This window comes from Myripristis murdjan, chromosome 14 (assembly GCF_902150065.1).
Source record: "Myripristis murdjan chromosome 14, fMyrMur1.1, whole genome shotgun sequence".
NCBI lineage: Eukaryota > Metazoa > Chordata > Actinopteri > Holocentriformes > Holocentridae > Myripristis > Myripristis murdjan.
In genome coordinates, this window is record NC_043993.1 from 12330405 (window position 1) to 12348946 (window position 18542).

Sequence of the window (18542 nt, forward strand, 5' to 3'; positions counted from 1 at the left end):
TAGTCCAGTATTTCTGTGTAGTGAATGTAGGTAGGCCTAGATTTTTTTTTAAACATGTGCTCAATTTCTCATTTCTGTAATTATTGTTGTAATATTTTAGCATTAGTAGATTTAATGCACATATCTATACATAATGCACATAGTTTTTTTTTATTAGCAATTTCTAAGGCATATATTTTTATGTTTCTTATATTTTCTATTTATTTTTCATATAAATTATATATAATTCTGCTCTCGAGAATTTGAGCAGCTGCAGCTGACCAAATTTCCCCTCGGGAATCACTCAGGTATTTCTGATTGTTATTCTGAAAAGCACTTGAGTCACTTTTACAGTCTCTGAAGCTCCATTGTCCGAGGTTAGCGCGGGTGAGTGAAGGCATCACGGGCACACGTGTTGGAGCCTTCTGGAAGCCGACACCCCTTCTCGAGAGCGTCGGACAGCGAGCAGACGACACTCCCGACCCGCGCTAGTTTTTCGCCCCGTTCGCCGGCTGTGCTGCTCCACCATGGCTGCGGTGAAAGCTCTGAACCCCAAAGCGGAGGTAGCGAGGGCCCAGGCCGCCCTGGCAGTGAACATCAGTGCGGCGCGGGGACTCCAGGACGTGCTGAAAAGTAACCTGGGACCCAAAGGCACCATGAAAATGTGAGCGCCCCGTGCCCCGAGCAGCAGCAGCACGCGCGACGCCAGCGGAACCTTTTGTTAAGCACGCCTGCTAAAGCTAACGTGCTAGCGCGCTAACCAGCTTAGCATTAGCACGAGGCTGTGTGCGCAAGTAGAAGCTATAGTCACTGCTGTTGCCTCTTCATGATGTTTTTACGCATGATTCAGTGAGCCAAGCGTTTCAGTTGTTTTCTGGTGTTAAGTTTATAAAGTAGAAGACATTAAAGTCATCCCGTCGAGGCCTCCAGTCGCTCACCGGATAGCGGATCTCCCCGGCACACGTTGCCCTGCATTGTCATCGTCAGGATCCGTGTGACAGTCTGCAAGCTAGCGTAAAATGACAGCATTAGTTAGCACACTGCTAATTAAAATTGTAAGACAGAGTTAACTCACAGTATGAGGGTCTGTCTTTATTGATTTGACGCACCTTGCGAGTGTTTTAGTTTAATTTAATGTTAGCATATCCCTTAAGGGCCGGGGAAATATTTCATGCTGCACACGGAAGTTCATTGAGATAATGCTACATAATCTGACAGCCCTTACAATTTAGTGCGTGAACAGCAGATTAACATGTCACACGTCAACGGTCTATATCGTCCACATTGACTAAAGTAATTTTTTTTATTCATGGCTGGCCAGCATCAGTATTTGAGCTGCAGGTTGTAGCGAGCCGTCTGACTTCACTCTGCTCATGTGATTAACCCGTTGCTGCCCGTCTCCACCCGCAGGCTCGTGTCTGGCGCCGGGGACATAAAGCTGACCAAAGATGGCAACGTCTTGTTACACGAGATGGTAAGAAGGTGCTCAGCTGTGAGATTAACCCTCCTTTGACATTTTACTAGGTCCTTGATTTAGTATTGAATAGATGCAGTTGTAACCACACCCCTATTGTGTGTGTGTGACTGTGTTGAAGATAATAAACTGTTGACATACATGACAAATACTGTCTAAAACACAGGATTAAGTATAAATAAAATGATTAACATTGGACCTGACGCTCTATGCCTTCTAGAACAGTGGACATGCTTATGTGTGGGACAAAATTTAATTCCTCTATTTCTGCCAGATATTTCAATTAGCAATATGATATACAATATGATAATCAGTTTACACAGATTTAAAATTTTAAAAGTGTGGCAACAGTAAAAATTAAGCATTCGTCAAAAAACAGCATCATAATACTAAATGGTCATACAAAAAGTAGTTACTTCACAAAGTATTTTATTGATCAGGACAGATTTCTTTATTGTCATTGCACAAGGTAGAACAAAATTCAGTAGCAATCCTGCTGATGGTGCATTCACACATTTGCCATTAAAAATAGAGTTCAAACTAAAACAGAAAATAGTAAAAAACTTAAAACTAAGAATTAAACTAAAGAGCCATTTCAGATGTTATATGTATAAGTAAAATATAAAAATATTTGTAAAGATGTTTTCTGTAACCTATAAAAACAAGATATAAACAATATAATCAAAATTGTTTATATCTTTTGTTTATGGGTGTGCAGAAAACACAGACAAATCACTGTGTTAAGCTGTATGAAAAAAATTTAAAATATGCTGCATCATCTGTTTTGACACTGCTTGAACATCGTGTCGAAGTGTAGTGACAGTGAAAATTGAACATTCTTCAAAAAACAACATAATACCCATTGGGCATAGAAAATGGAGTTACTTCACAAAATGTTTTTTGGATCAGAACAGACCAGTCTGATATTGTCCATATCGTTTCATTTTGAGATATTAATAACACACATGTTCATATCTAGATACCAGTATATCATTCAGCCTTACAAACATTTGAAGCTCTCCACTGCATGGATTTATTTTCATCCTGGTGTTTTCACATGCTGCTCAAGAAAACAGCCCAAGGATGCAAACTGTAACTCCCCCAGTCTCCTTTATCTCTGATCAGCTGCGGTGTCTCTGATCTGGAGCTGTACCTCTAGCAGGAGGTGCAGTTCACTCAACAATGCACGACTCTGTTCCTTCACTGGACAAATGTACAAGAGCAACATCACATGATAAGGAAACATTTGTAATTAATTTGTTTTCCATGAAAAAAACTGTTCGCCTGTCACGCACACTTAGGATTAGTACTTGACTGCTGTCATGAAGACAGCACTGTTGTTGTTGCAGTTAAATTTGAAGTGTTTTTCTTCTTGCTCCCTCTCAGCAAATTCAGCACCCCACAGCATCACTCATTGCCAAGGTGGCCACAGCGCAGGATGACATCACGGGAGACGGGACCACCTCCAACGTCCTCATCATCGGCGAACTCCTGAAGCAGGCTGACCTCTACGTGTCCGAGGTGAGAGGGCAAGGGCTGCTTCCTCCTACACTCCTACACTCGTTAGTCAGTGTGTTGATCTCTGCCAGGATGCAGAACACTTCTGTGCACCTGAATGGCCTTTTGAGCATGACATTTTATACATGTGCTTTATTTACTCCAAACAGGGAAATTGTTGTAGCAGGTTGTCCAAACATTGCACAGAATTAATAGTAGGCTACACAAAATATACTTATCAACACTAGAGGAGAGAAATGTATATCTTTTGACAAAGTAGCTCAACACAAAGAATACAAGAAAAAGAAATACACGAGTAGTACAAACTAAATAATAAAATGTATCTATAGAATATATACAGCTTTCACCCTCGAACCTTCACATAGACTATACGTATAATGAAATGTGTCTGCAGAATATCTATAGAATAAATTGTGTGTATGTATATATTTTTGTAGATAGATATACACATATATAGATATGTAGATGGGTATATAGATGTATAATAGATGTAGACTGAGGTATAAGTTTTTTATGTAATTTCTCATATTTTCTCACAAGCTAATATTGACGTTCAGCTTTCAAGTGCGTTTTTTTTGTTTGTTTGTTTTTTTTAAATCTAAAAATAGTAGTTATACTGAAGTTGGAATTCCGGCATTCTGTAGTTTTGTGCAGCAAGGATATTTCAGAATTTCATTTTCCTCTTTTCTTTCTTTCTTTCTTTTTTTCCCCAAAAATTCAGTTACGTGTTATATGTAGTAACTTAATCAAACGTCATTTTCACATTAATTATTTCACCTATTTTTAAGGTCAGAGATAGAATCTGAAAGTGCCGAAATAACAAGTTTGACCTTATCCTGTCATGAGTCATTTTCTTGAAGCAGCTTGTAGTTCGGCTTCTGGATCTCGGGAGAATAATTCAGTATTCAGAGCTGGATACTATGATGTGAAACTGAAAGTGGTGCCTGAAGAGATAACTGTCTCATCTGCTTTTTTCTGTGCAGGGCCTCCATCCAAGAGTCATCGCTGAGGGCTTTGAGGCGGCAAAGGAGAAGGCCTTGTCTGTTCTGGAGGAGGTGAAGGTGACGCGGGAAATGGACAGAGAGACCCTCATCAACGTAGCACGCACCTCCCTCAGAACCAAGGTCCACACAGAGCTGGCAGACCTGCTCACTGAGGTGAGACATGAGGGGGGAGGTGCCGTGTGGGTTAGCTTCTGACCTTTGACCTCTGAGCTGGGGAGTTTAGCATTAACAGCTGTTGGAGGCGGCATACAGTTAGGGAGTGTAATAGTCATGTTCAGTCAGTTTATTCCAAACTTAAACACAGTGGATTGTTTTGTCCAGTTGGTATGGCAGTCAGATTATTATTTTCTCTCCTGTATTCTGATCACTGACACTGATTGGTTTGATGACTGATTATCTGCAGGCTGTAGTAGACGCTGTGCTGGCCATCGCTAAACCCAACGAGCCAATCGACCTGTACATGGTGGAAATCATGGAGATGAAGCACAAGACTGACAGCGACACACAGTGAGTCTCTCTCCAGGGTTCCCGTGGAATTATTCTTAAAAGGTGTTGAATTTATTAATCTAAAAATAAGGCTGACATTGATATTAACATGTCTTAAATCAATCTTTCAATGTCTTAAAAATGCTAAGACATAATAAGTTGGATCTTATGAGTGTATGTTTTTCTGGTGTTGCAATTTAAAATCTCAATAATTAGTAACATCTGTTGTTTTACATAATTCGGTGAATGACCCCTGGCTCATATTATTGTCACTCAGTAGGGATGGGATTTGATACGATTTTAGCGATTCCAATTCCATGATCGAATCTGCTTATTGATTCGATTCTTTAATGATTCTCTTATCGAATCTCACTGGGAAGGGAAAGAAAAAAAAAAAAAAGAAAAAAGTACAAATGTGTTTATTTGTATTAACTTTCTTTTATATCATTGTGTTTAAAATGCCACCACTCCTGTCCATCCAAATGACTTTTACATAACTACATTTGAGTGTTCAAATTATTGATGTATTTATTAAATAACTGTACAAAACAAATATTCAGTTTTTTCTCAATCTGGGTACAGAAAGATCAGATGCAAGTAGCATTTGACTGGAGACGTTCTGATACTACCTGGTACCGGGTTATTTCAGTCGATAGCTTAAAAGGTATTGAGTACCGATACCCAGGCCTACAGCGTATACAGAATGAGATTCATTAATGTTAGCGTCACTCTGGAGCGTATCAGAAGCTGTGTGGACAAATGTTTCTGCATGCTGCTAGCACTTCCTCCCTTTGCTAAAATAGAAGTTTTGCAAGTGGGTCTGTTGTCTTTCCGCGTGAAGTATAACCAAACTTTTGAATGCCTCTGCCTCAACGCCATGCTGACTTTACAGCAATGCAGCGTGCGTATGATGTCATAGCGCATGCGCAGCGGACTCGATAGCAGAATCGTTACGCACTTCGGCAAACGAGTCCAAGGATTCAGACCGCTGAGAATCGGTTCTTAACAAGAAGTGGTTCTCGAATCCCATCCCTATCACTCAGATCGGATAGTGGAACCAACAACATTCATTTGCTAGTAAGCTGTCACTCTGCCCTGGATGAAACGGGGAAGTGCATATTCAGTGAAAATTCCTCAGTTTTGTTAATTGTAAAATTTGTCCTGATTTTTATTCTGAGTGGCTTTAAAAGTCTTAAATCTAACTTGCCTTACACTGTGCAAACGCTTCAGTTTATCCCTGAGGTGATAGTTTTACTGGTGCATTCTGTTAGTTGGCATGAAGCACCGCTAATTTCTGATAAGTGCATGTAGTTCCATGTAATATTTGTCAGACTAAAGAAAAGATAACATCCAAACTCCCACGTGGCCTCTTCTCAGGCTGATCAGAGGCTTGGTGCTGGACCACGGAGCACGACACCCAGACATGAAGAAGAGGGTGGAGGACGCCTACGTGCTGACCTGCAACGTCTCCTTGGAATATGAGAAGACGGAGGTCAACTCTGGCTTCTTCTACAAGAGCGCCGCAGAGAGGGAGAAGCTTGTGGCTGCAGAGAGGAAGTTCATTGAGGAGCGTGTGCAGAAGATCATCGCCTTGAAGAATGCTGTTTGTCCCAATGGGGAGAAGGGATTTGTCGTCATCAATCAGAAGGTATGGCTGACTGAGAGACGGTAGCAGGGAAAGAGTCATAGATGTAATAATAAACAAGTTAAAACACACAGTTGTAGGCCTGAACCTCTAATAAACAAATGGAAACCAGGCGTATGATCTGAAACACAAAGGCAGGAAAACAGCAGGCTGCTCCTTTGTGGAAACTGGCGTTGTGGGTCAGAAAACTGAAAGCCAGAGGGAACCTGAAATCACAAGTGACTGTTACCCTTACTATGTTTATGTTGAAAGTGGTTTGCACAGTCTCACCGGATTATTAGAGCTTAAAATTTATTTTTAAAAATCAAAAATCCTTTTAGCTTTTTAAATATGTATAAATCTGCTCCTGTCCCCAGTATAAACAGTAAACTAAACACAGGATCTGTTCATTGCTTCCCCATGCCCCAAGTTGTTGCCTTTTGCACAGAGAACACCCAAGGATGCCAGTGTGGCTCCCCCTGGTCTTCATATCTGTGCCACAGTAACTCTGGTCTGTACCTCTGCATTAGAGGAGCAATCTTCTCCCCTACATGTATTCAGCGGATCAGAATAAATGCCTAAACCCTTGTTAATAGTCAGGTTTGTTCAAGTACATGATTTATTTCTTCAGTGCAAATAGCATACAATGGCTCACAAAAAGGATGTCAGACTCTGACTTGCTTCCTTCAGCTGCTGGTCAAGTGGAGGAAATAAAAATATGTTCAAGTCAAAAAATCTTCCTAACGTCAACTTTTTTTTCCTTCTCTTGGTATTTTGCAGGGTATTGACCCATTCTCCCTAGATGCCCTTGCCAAAGAAGGCATTGTTGCTCTGCGCAGGGCGAAGAGGAGGAACATGGAGAGGTAAGAAATGAAATTTAGGTGTCACTTGTCTTTGTTCTTAGTGACAATGGTGTTGTGGTTGGTAGGTCATGTATAGTGAGATGTACATGAAGAAGCATCCTACATTGGTCCCTCAGACATCTGCAGTGAAACGAACTCTTAAGTCTGTTTGATTACATCTGCTTAGGGGGTTGTAAACATTTTTGCGTTTGTTGTACATCAGACCAAAAAAATAAATAGCTCTTATGATGACTCGTGTCTGTCTGTCTGCAGGCTCACCCTAGCTTGTGGCGGTGTTGCCATGAACTCAGTGGACGACCTCACTCAGGAGTGTTTGGGACATGCTGGGCTGGTTTATGAACACACACTGGTGAGTATTTTTTTAAGTTTTTGATTTCTCTGTTGCTGAAGTTTGTGTTCGATGTTGGTTCAGGGTTAAAGAAAATGTTTAACTGATGTAACGTTTCTAATTTTGTTTTGATCTCCTGTCTTTAAGTGCACAGTGTTCAGTCTGTGTCCTCATTTTTATGCAGAGCTAAGAAAGAAATGCTGAGGTCTGGGTCTTAATGAGACTTGCCATTTAATCCTGTTTGTGCTGGCTCCTCTGCAGGGAGAGGAAAAATACACGTTCATTGAAAAGTGTGGGAATCCTCGCTCTGTGACCCTGTTGGTGAAAGGACCCAACAAGCACACACTCACGCAGATCAAAGATGCTGTCAGGGATGGTCTGCGGGCAGTCAAGAACGCCATTGAAGATGGTAAGATGAGACCGTCCCAAGTTTTAAAGTGTGTGATTGTGTGTGTGTGTGTGTGTTGATCGGCTTTCTGTTTCCATAGAAAGGCTACAATGCACTGAATCCTGATTTTTATTCAGCTCCAGTGCCTGCAGTATGTTTCAGTAACGAGTAATAGTATTCATTGGTTCAATTCAGTGCCCCCATCACCAAATCCAGTTCAACAATTTGTTTGTATTGTTTCTTACTTAAATATAACTCCTAGCTCACTAGATAGGAAATGACCATTAGGCTATATTTCAGGAATGAAAAAGTTGTCATTTAAAGGTACAGTGTTGCAGGATTTAGCAGTATCTAATGGTTTTAAGGCAGAATGCAACAAAACAACAGTAATCCCTCCAAGTATTTCCTTCCGAGCAAAGCCAAGGGATGTTTAATTGACTTACATTCACTCTCTGTAGCCGCTGTATAGGTATGATCTGCCACGAGCACAACCAGAAGCAAAGCAAACCACTCTTCTTCTTTCGGTAGTTATTCAGCGACTTGACACCAGCCGCCACAGTAGTGCCATCTACTTCCATCAGCCACTCGCAAAAGAGAAATGAGTTTGTCACAAGGTGTTCTTGTTTATTTGTGCCATCTGAGCCACAGTAGAAACATGGCAAAGCAAGATGGCAGCCCATGTAAAACTGAGACCAGTGCCTATTTATATATTAAAATACTTAAAGAAAACACTACGGTTTTTCATTTTTTTAATGTATATTAAATCCCATTTGTCTTTAACTTAATTTAAATCCTACACACACTACCTCTAACTTATGGAATAACAGTGAATTTTTATGGTTGGTCACCTTGCAGCAAATTACGAGACTATTTTTCACAGCTTGTCTCACACACCCTCAGATGGGAGCTTTTACATTCAGTGACTACTGTTCTGCAGAAAGAGCAAGGAGAGCCTGATGTTGATTTTCATTTTATTTCTGGACTGAAAACAGCACAACTCAGATTAGAAAGGAGATTTCATGTCACTTGTTTTAGATACTCCAGGGTCGGACCATTGCAGGGGGTTTGAATCCACACAACTTCATCTAACTCTAATTTGTGGAGTAGACTTGCACAAGCTCTGTCATTTGGGTGCACTAGCTCCATTCATTTCACCTTGTTATCCTGTTTTCATTTGTTTTTGTTCTGATCACACCTCTATTATGACTAAAACTGTTCCATTTCTCTGAAATGTTTCTTTTCCTTAATTGTACATTGATTATTCAGACACATTTGCACAGAGAACACCCAAGGATGCTAATATGGCTCTCCCTGGTCTCCTGTGTCTGTGCTACAGTGATTCTGATCTCTACCTCTGCATTAAGAGAGTTGTCTTCTCCCTTAACTGCATCAGTGGATCAGTACAAAATCCACCAACCCACTTGAAGTTTTCACTAGTAAATCATTTTGTGATATTGAGGTGGTTGTTGGCTTCACGGCACTGAAGCAGGCATCGAGTTGTGTAAATGTTTCTGACAGCTGCCCTGTCTTGGTCTCCTCAGGCAGTGTGGTGTCAGGAGCTGGTGCGTTTGAGGTGGCTGTGGCAGACGCTCTGGTCAAACACAAGCCGAACGTGAAGGGCAGAGCCCAGCTGGGAGTCCAGGCCTTCGCAGACGCACTCCTCATCATCCCTAAGGTGAGCTGGCACACAGAAACACAGTCACACACGACGCAAGTCAAACAGTCTGAAATGCCAAAGAGCACAAGATTCACCGGAAAACTACTAATAGCATTATGTTAGAATTGAAATGTTAATGGAGGACCGGTGGCTTTGAGGTCAGCGCTGATATTTTTACTGCTGGAGGAGAAATATGAAGAATGCCATTGTTTGAGAAATCTGCATTTCCCACTCAGGTTTTCTTTTTCGGTTTTTAATAGAGCAGTGTTCATTTTTCCCACTTCTTTGTACCTCTGATCCCAGCTCTGAGTTTAAGTCTCAGGCCTTGTTAACCTCTGATCCAAGTTCATAGCAGAGCTTTTTCACAGCAGACATTTTGACAGGGCAAACACAGGTGTTACTAATGATGTTAATTAAACTTGTGCTTTGGCCTTGTTAGCAGAGCAGAACCTTAATTACTGTCATTAGTTACTGCTGTCTTTGCCTGCTACTTCATGGCTGAAAGGCAGCTGTGAAACAAGTCAATTGGAAAACAAAGACTCCAAAAAAAACTTTTTCTTACATGTAGACAGAATGATTTCTAGGCCATGGCATCTCTGCAGCACCACAATACTTCATTTATTTATTTATATGGTATTTTGTTATACAGTTTACCTTTTTTTTATCAAAAAAAAAAAAAAAAACACACCTCTTGCAATTTGAATATTGCACTTGGCAAATTTACATTACTATTTCAATAATATTTCAATGACTTGCTCAGCCCTACTGTAAACTGCATTTTATGCATAGCAATCTGTCATTTCCTAATTTCCTAATTTCCTTCCTGTCTCGTCTCTCTTGTCTCTGCTGTAGGTTTTGGCCCAGAACTCTGGCTATGACCCACAGGAGACCCTGGTGAAGCTGCAGACGGAGTATAAAGAGTCTGGTCAGCTGGTGGGCGTGGATCTCAGCACAGGTCAGACCCGCTGCAGTGTCATTATGTTATGTTATGCTTCACAAGAAGCACCATAACACCAGACATTTGTCCTCCATGTCTCTGGATCATGGTTATTCTTATGACCCCCACCAAGGAGGTGGTGGAACAAGATTTCTCTGTGAGCAAGATATCTCAAAGCTCTGAACAGATTTTCACAAAACTTTGTAGTTTGGTTGGTTGGTCCTGCAGTTCACCTCATTCCCCTTGGTGCCGTGTTTGAACTGTTGTCTTGTGGGGGATCAGACGTGGAAGTGCCACAGACTCCAATGTTAGAACTCCACTTTAAAAATACTGTTTCAGTCGTGTTGAATGAAATAACATACAGGTCACACCACTGTAATTTCAAAGTCCTTATTAAAAGACATAAAACGTGTTTAATGGTTGGGGTTTTCATGATCTAAAATCAAATGAACGGAGGTAAATGTTGAGCGCACCGTCCGTCTCAGATCAGTCTTAGTTGCTGCAGACAAAACACAACCAGTGCAGGAGGTTCAACTGGTTTTAATACGTGCCTATCAGATCTGACCAGCTGACAGAATGGAGATGTACTGCATTGTTGGGTGAAAGCATTTTCTAGTTTTACATTTGTTTGAAACTTGTTAAGTCGCTTTTGCCACAATAAGTTCTGTTGGGTTATCACAGGCTTCTTAACTTTGATCTTTTGTCTCACAGGGGAGCCCATGGTGGCAGGAGAGGCGGGCGTGTGGGACAACTACAGTGTCAAGAAACAGCTTCTCCACTCATGGTGAGATTTTGCATATCCGGAAAGTAAAGGACAAATCGAATATTTTAGTAAATGTCTTAATGCGTTGTTTCTAATGATTGGCAATCTGCCTGTGTTACTTTGCAGCACGGTGATCGCCAGTAACATCTTGCTGGTGGATGAGATCATGCGAGCTGGGATGTCATCTCTCAAAGGTTAATGGTTGACTGTAGAAGCTGCAGCCGTTATCATACCCACAGGCCTAGTCGTTTACCTGATGGATCAGTCAACGCGCTCCCCGCTCTCGGCACGCTGAAGCACCCCAGTTGGATGGACGGCCCACTGTAAACAAGACGGCGTCCATCACAGTGTGTGTCCGAAACATTGTTATGTTAGTTTCGATTTTTCATGGATTTGTCAACGGCTCCCTCCACAATGATTGGTCTATTTATGAGATTTTGTTAAAAGCACTGACCTCTGCCACTCAGTTTTGTTTCTACCATTAAAGTTTTTCTTGGCTCTTGAAATGACAGATTTTGGTGTGTTTATGTGAAGGGTGTGAGGACGGTGTGAATGTTACAGCCAGACACTGATGGTGCTAAAAGACAGTTAAAGGAAAATTTAACCATCAGTGTTATGAACATGACTAATCTCCCAAAGATTAGAAAACAACTAACAATAATTTTTGATAGAATAGAATGCCTTTATTGTCACTATACACATGTACAATGAGATTAAGAGCAGCTGTACTCTTATTTCATGTCATCAAGCAACATCTTTCTTGGAGCTGCTCCGCTGATGCTATAATTAGACACTGGCTCTGTGGACTTGAAACTAAATTTGCTTCATTTAAACTAAAAAAATGTAATCATTTTCCTTTGAAGGGTCAAGTGCTATCACGTCACCTTTCCAGGAAAGGCACGTCAAGTTCAGCTTTACACCATTAAAGATCATGTTCTTGTCTATATGGAGCTTTGGGAGAAATTTGTTGATGTAACTAGTAGTATCCCAGAATAAATGACTGGTCTTCCGAACATGCGCAGCCTGATGAAGCTTATTGTCATGCAAAAATAGTATTCTAGTTACTGCCTCCCTTTAAATGTAACTGATGGGCATTTTCAAAGTGTTTCATTTGCTAATTATTAAAAGGATTTTAGAACATGTATGGATGCCTCATGTTTTGGGCCTGACATTTCAAGGTATATCAAAATGTTATTTTTACTAAACATAACCTGATAACCTGCTCCAGTTTGTAGGATATCTATCTATCTGTCTGTCTGTCTGTCTGTCTATCTATCTGTTAGTAGTTGAATGAATGTAGAAATAATACTCAACTCTCTGCCCATAACTAGTATCAGTCAGGTTAATGTGGCAGATGTGAAAGGTGTTGCTCTCCACCAGCCAGCAGGAGGCCTGCAGGAGCAAATTATTAGCAGGAAATGTTGGTGCCACCAGTCTTCTCGTCTGAGAAAACACTACACTTCTCATGAGGAGGTTTGCCCTGAAATGTGTGTGACAAGGCCATCGTGTAGAGAAAAGGCACTGAGCATTGACCTGTTCGCCCCTCAGCATCTGACACAAGGAGGCTGGCAGAGCCCCCCTCTGGGTTTCCTCTTTTAAGACACTGAACCTTCCTGATCTGCTGCTAGGAGACTTTTGGAAACTCCCATCAGGCAGCATCAGAGCTGGATTTAGATCCAGCTGAAGGCCACAGACAGGCAGAGGCAGCTGCTTCTGCCACCTCCTGGAAACACAATTAATATTAATTAAACATATGACTTGTTTTAATGTGTGGTTTCTCCAAACATGCCACCCCTTACATTTAGGTTCCTTGTCTTGTTTCCTCTCAGCCTTTCCTCTGACCTTCACTGGTCCAGTTTTCTGGATGTTTCTGGATGTTTTCTCTGTCAGGTTTTCACATCTTAACCCCTTAAATCCTAATTTCCCCTTAAATCTCCCACATTTTCTGTATCCTCTGGTTCCAGCTCTTCAATGAACTTACACTGAGTGAAATATCCAAACCCAAGATGCTGCTGTTTCATGGCTGCACCACATCAAATAGAAAATATCTCCCTGTCTTGTGCATCATGTTACACATATCTCCCTGCAGTTCACGACATATTTGGCATCTCTGGAAATTTCTTCATCTCCACTAGAATTAAAAATAAACTTCTGTGAGTCTGAACAAAGCTCAGGTTTCCTCTCCATATCACAGCCATACACCATAATGATTGATCTTTAATAAACAGTTCGTCTGATTCCCACTCATAATATAGAATAAAATAAAATAAACGTGTCTTCTGACTCATCATCTGGACGCATTTTTTCCTGCTTAATGTTGATCGCATCTTCTCCGTGTTATCTGATGCATTAACGGGACATTTTGTTTGGCCTTTGTCGTCTGCTTTACAAATTAGGAGTTTCTCGATTCAGAAAACACTACGCCGCATTTTTATTTAATCCATGTCTTTACTTATATAGCACAGAATGAAGAGTTCAGAGTGAATTGCTTCATTTCTGCAAGAAAGAAAATGACTCGTCTAGTTCAGCTGTGCAGCGGAACCTTGGTTTACACGGACTCTTTCAGCTGGGGGACCCGTGTCCTGTCCCGCTGTGACACCCGTCCGACAGAGCAAAATCAACTCAAGTGATGTAAAAATGTTGTCGGAGTCAGAAAACTCGCTTTAATAACTTGTATATGTAAGCGAGGCGCATGAATTTAGCTGTGTGTGAAGCCATGCGTGTCCGGACGGTGTGGTGGATGTGTGCCGTGTCCCTGTTAGCAGCAGCAGCAGCAGGTAAGAGCAGCCACACAAACACACCGCTGGGTTTTGACACGGCGGCTAGCTTGAACATGGAGGAAAATGAAAAGTGAGAAAAGCGAGAGATGACGCTCAGCTGTCCTGTCCCCCAGCCGCTGAGGAGGACATGGTGGAGATACCGGGAGGACAGATGCTCATGGGGACAGACGCAGCGGACGGGAGAGACGGAGAGTCCCCGGCCAAGGCAGTGAGAGTGCAGGCCTTCAGGATGGACAGACAGCCCGTCACAAACGCAGCCTTCAGGTGACCAGCAGGCATTAGGGCAGGTGATGGTCTGTTCACTGTTCCCACCCACTGACACTGTCTCCTGCTGCTCTGCCCTCACCACAGAGACTTTGTCAGAGCTCAGAAGTACAAAACTGAGGCCGAGACGTTTGGCTGGAGCTTTGTCTTCCAAGACTTTGTGTCCGAAGAGCTGAAGAGCAAAGTCACCGAGAGGATAGAGGTACCAGAGCGTTTCTTTAGTCACCATACACACACACACACACACACACACACACACACACACACACACACCGTAACAGTGCACCTTGCCTTGTTTATACACCCCTCATTTTCTGTTCTGTCCCAACCAGTCCGCACCTTGGTGGCTGCCTGTAGAAAAGGTGTTTTGGAGACAGGTGAGGATCTTTTTCATTGCGTTTTTTTTTTTTTTTTTTTTTTTTTTTTTTTTTCGAGTGCCTTCATTTGCTATTTTTCCTCTTGTATTTTTTCTCTTTCTTTTTTTTTTTTGTCCAATTATTTTTATTGGTCTCCAGATATTCCACACTTACAAAAATCATTGTAACACTTAACAATAAAAGTACAACAATTAACGTTAGTTAACATTAGTTAATGCCGTAATGGTTAATTAACTGTTAGTTAATGATTATTATGGCATTTACTAATGTTAATAATATCTACAATAACCCTTAAATGACATATAAATTAATACCTTAGCATGAACATCATTAGTAAATGTTTCTTAAACACATTAGTTAGCGGTTAGTTAACTGTAACTTAATGTTTATTACCTGTTACTTAATGTTTGTTATGGCATTAACTAACATTAATTGTTGTACTCCTGTAAAGTGTTACCAAAATTATAAAACTAATAAACACTGCAGACAAAAAAAGAAAAGAAAATGACACTGACGATGGCAAAATGATGACAGCCAAACATGCATTGCACACACACACACACACACACACACACACACACACACATACACACACACAGAGTGCAGTGGGAATAGATCAGCCGGTCAGCTCCTCACTCAGCACTGAAAAAGAGGAGCGGTAAGATAACCACAGGAGAAGACCAACACATAAATGACGTATTCTATTTCATCTTTATTAGTTTTTTTCCTCCTGTATTTTCTGCATACCGGCTGCCGTCATGCCTTACCTCTCACCCACGTGAGCCTCTGCTGTCCAGCCTGCAGGGCCCGGCTCGGGCATCCGGGAGCGGCTGGACTTCCCGGTGGTTCAAGTGAGCTGGAACGACGCCCAGGCTTTCTGCCGCTGGAAGGGGAAGAGGCTGCCCACAGAGGAGGAGTGGGAGTGGGCTGCACGCGGGGGGCTGCAGGGTACACCAGCTTACACACTCACACTGTTGAATATGTTAACCACTGTGATACAGACGACCTGTTGAATAATCTGGCATCACAAACAGAAACAAAATTTTATTTGAAGGCACAGGTGGATGAGAGGGGGTCTGTAAAGATTTGTGAAGGTTTCATTGGTTGACATTTTAATTCACAGCCACTCGTGCTGGATGATGTCGCCGTTTAAGATCCTCTGTTTTACAGGAAGTACTACTCATGTGAGTTCATTACATGGGGACATGAAGGCAGAAAAATCAGTCCCCAGATGCCTTCATATACAAATCTCCTTGGTGATTAAAGGTCATTTAACAGGATCAGTCAGTAACTGTTGTACCTTGCTGCATCTGGTCAGTCTGTTTCTCAGTGGGAGCAGCTTGTCCTCATTTTATGTGATTTGTCCTTAAACAGCAGCCCTTGTGTTTAGGATGGATATGGTAATTAATTTGTTTCCTCTCCCTCCATCTCATCGTTGTGTCTTGTGCTCCAGGCAGGACGTATCCCTGGGGAAACAAGTTCCAGGCGAACAGAACCAACCTGTGGCAGGTCAGCAGCTAACATCATGTTCACTGCAGCAGATATAACAGCATCATGCTTTGATATCAAACAGGTAAAATGTAATAATTAAAGACTTTTTTATGTTTTTGTTTTGCTTTAATGTCGTAGGGATTGTTCCCAGAGGGAGACACTGCTGAAGACGGTTACCATGGTATCTCTCCTGTCACCGCCTTCCCTCCTCAGAACAGCTACGGTAACAGCCTTGTATACAGCACACATAACCAAACATGCACAAACATAAGGACGTGTGTGCAAACATTTCACACTGAAAAAAAGTTAAGAGCTTATTTAAATTCATCTCCAAATTATGTGACCACTTTTGATGCAGTCTCAGGGCACATGAACTCCACCCCACGCAGCAACATCACATATAAACCTTGTCAGTGACTTGGAGAGCAGCGGAAATACCCCCAAACAAAAATCACTTATGTTGCTCCATCGATGATGCAATTTTTGTTAAGATTGTTGGAAAACTGAATGTGGAATCTGATATGGGGCTGGGTGCTGAACTCAGATACTTTTATGGCACCAGACGAATTGCTCTGTTACTTTCGAGTATCAAAAAATACCACAGTGCTGAGATTTGGTCCTGAATGACCTGAGGAGTTAATCTCATCAGCGTCAGAGAGCCAATAAGCATGCAGCATGCCTTTACCAAGATCTGATAATGCTAATTATTGGCTGTCTAACATTACACGCTGCAGAGGCATGCAGGAAAAAGGCCACGTCACACCTAGAGACGTTGTAAAATTGATTTTATAACTAGATCTTATAAAATTTGTATCGAAAAAAGTTTCGTTCAGGATCTGGTATTGAACCCAAGTTATCAGAGTCGGTACTGGTATTGAAAAATTATTGAACAATACCCAGCTCTGCTTTTAATATAAAGTTCATACGTTTTCAAAACCTTGAAAAGTCAGCTGGAAACGTTATGGAAAATTATGATTTCATAAAAGTTTTGGAAAAGTCATGGATGTCAGAGTAAAGCAAACAGCAGAAACAAAACAAAACAGTTGGTACATAAGGTTTTTATTATATTTATTATTTTTTGTTTTATTATGTTTTTATTATAGTTTTATTATTATATTACTTCAAATATAGACCAGCTTTCATAACTTCATGTATGCAGCGTTAAAGCACAGTGACAAATGTTGAATTATTTTTTTTTTACTCTTAGAAATTAAGCTAAATTCATGAAAAAGTCATAGAAAAATCACTGATAATCAATGTTAATAAGAGTACGAACCTGTAGCTACCATAAGAGTAATATTAGTTCTTTTGACAGGCCTGTATGACATGATGGGAAACGCATGGGAATGGACAGCCACGCCATTTCGTGGAGCGCAAGCGATGTACGTGCTGCGTGGAGCCTCCTGGATCGACACTGTGGACGGATCAGCCAATCACAAAGCACGCATCACCACCAGGTGAGCGATTAGACACGCTGTGTGTTTTCCCAGTTTGAGCACACAGAGCAGCCATGCAGTACTGGTGAGGGACTGCTGACTCATGCTCATGTTTCTGTGTCATGTAGGATGGGAAACACTCCTGACTCAGCATCTGATAACCTGGGATTCAGGTGTGCTGCGAGCGAGAGCCACAAACCAGGGAAGAAGAAGCCGAAAACAGAACTGTAGCAAGTAATCAGAAAAAAATAAGAATGAAACTATCGTTCAAAATTTTGATTCAGATAATATTGATAGATTTGATGACTTTTATGTGGATGGAGGACTGGAGAAAAAAAGAGGGACCAGCTGAATAATGAATTGTTGATGATGACATGAATATGTGAGCACAGAGAAACGCTCTAATTCTCCTGTGGAGATCTCATGGAACATTTTTATACCATTTGATAAAGAATAAAAGTAAAAATGCTATCATTTAACCAGTGAACACAGATTTACTTTTGGGAACTTACTGTTTTGAAGTAAAGTGTGGTAAATGACTCCTAATATGATGTTCTGTAGTTTTATTCACCTTGCCAGCTGTGCTTTGTCCATAATTCATCAGTGTACCAGAGGGGATTTTAATTTCATCCATAAATGATCGAAACCTTGAACAGATCAAAGAACTGAGAGCACGAATGAGACTCATAGAAACTAATATCACTTTAATTTATTAGTTAGAAAATCCTTCATGTTGCGTCTTTAACCTTAAATGACAAGGTCAATCTCCATCTGGTGTTTTGTGTTTATATGTGACCAGAAAGTAAATTGGGCCGTCCTATAAATAGCAATAGGCCACTCATCGGCTCAGTCATGGCCTTAATGCTGCCTTTGTCCTTTGGTTTGCTTGAGTGACTCAGCTGTTCAATGATAGTTTGGATTTACTGATAGGAAGTGGGACTCATAAGAAAGGAATGATTGTGTCAAACACCACAGATGCACAGTTACGGATACACAGAAGCAAAATCAGTCATGGAAACTTTCTTGGTCTAAAAGTAAGAAATGATCAGAACGATGACATTGATGAAGGGTTGTTTTTGTACCCTGATGAAGGTCCAAGTACCAAAACATTGTTGCTGTTTGCTGAATCAGCACGCAGGAGGCCTCTGTTTCTTCTGACAGAGGCATGCCAGG

The 18542-nt window shown here is 41.2% G+C and overlaps 2 protein-coding genes and 2 non-coding genes across 5 annotated transcripts; all 4 read left to right on the top strand.

Annotated features, from left to right (window-relative positions):
- Positions 1 to 409: 409 nt before the first annotated feature.
- Positions 410 to 11965, top strand: cct6a (chaperonin containing TCP1, subunit 6A (zeta 1)). Its single transcript, XM_030069296.1, has 13 exons — positions 410 to 643; positions 1390 to 1453; positions 2840 to 2974; positions 3955 to 4128; positions 4379 to 4482; positions 5839 to 6109; positions 6866 to 6948; positions 7201 to 7297; positions 7538 to 7685; positions 9206 to 9339; positions 10174 to 10276; positions 10970 to 11042; positions 11148 to 11965. The coding sequence occupies exons 1-13, from the start codon at positions 507 to 509 to the stop codon at positions 11218 to 11220; spliced, it is 1596 nt and encodes a 531-aa protein (XP_029925156.1). The 5' UTR covers positions 410 to 506; the 3' UTR covers positions 11221 to 11965.
- Positions 6526 to 6661, top strand: LOC115372110 (small nucleolar RNA SNORA22). Its single transcript, XR_003929421.1, has one exon. It is a non-coding gene; the product is annotated as a small nucleolar RNA SNORA22 (small nucleolar RNA).
- On the top strand, positions 8937 to 9072 carry LOC115372111 (small nucleolar RNA SNORA22). Its single transcript, XR_003929422.1, has one exon. It is a non-coding gene; the product is annotated as a small nucleolar RNA SNORA22 (small nucleolar RNA).
- A 1605-nt stretch (positions 11966 to 13570) lies between the features above and the next one.
- On the top strand, positions 13571 to 17848 carry sumf2 (sulfatase modifying factor 2). 2 transcript variants are annotated; one of them, XM_030069299.1, is made up of 9 exons: positions 13571 to 13789; positions 13912 to 14065; positions 14153 to 14267; positions 14398 to 14442; positions 15240 to 15390; positions 15896 to 15951; positions 16072 to 16156; positions 17249 to 17390; positions 17498 to 17638. In XM_030069299.1, the coding sequence occupies exons 1-9, from the start codon at positions 13714 to 13716 to the stop codon at positions 17598 to 17600; spliced, it is 927 nt and encodes a 308-aa protein (XP_029925159.1). In that variant the 5' UTR covers positions 13571 to 13713; the 3' UTR covers positions 17601 to 17638. The 2 variants fall into 2 exon arrangements, with proteins under 2 accessions (XP_029925159.1, XP_029925158.1); XM_030069298.1 differs by having other exon boundaries at positions 13573 to 13798; positions 13915 to 14065; positions 17498 to 17848.
- The last annotated feature ends 694 nt before the right edge of the window (positions 17849 to 18542 follow it).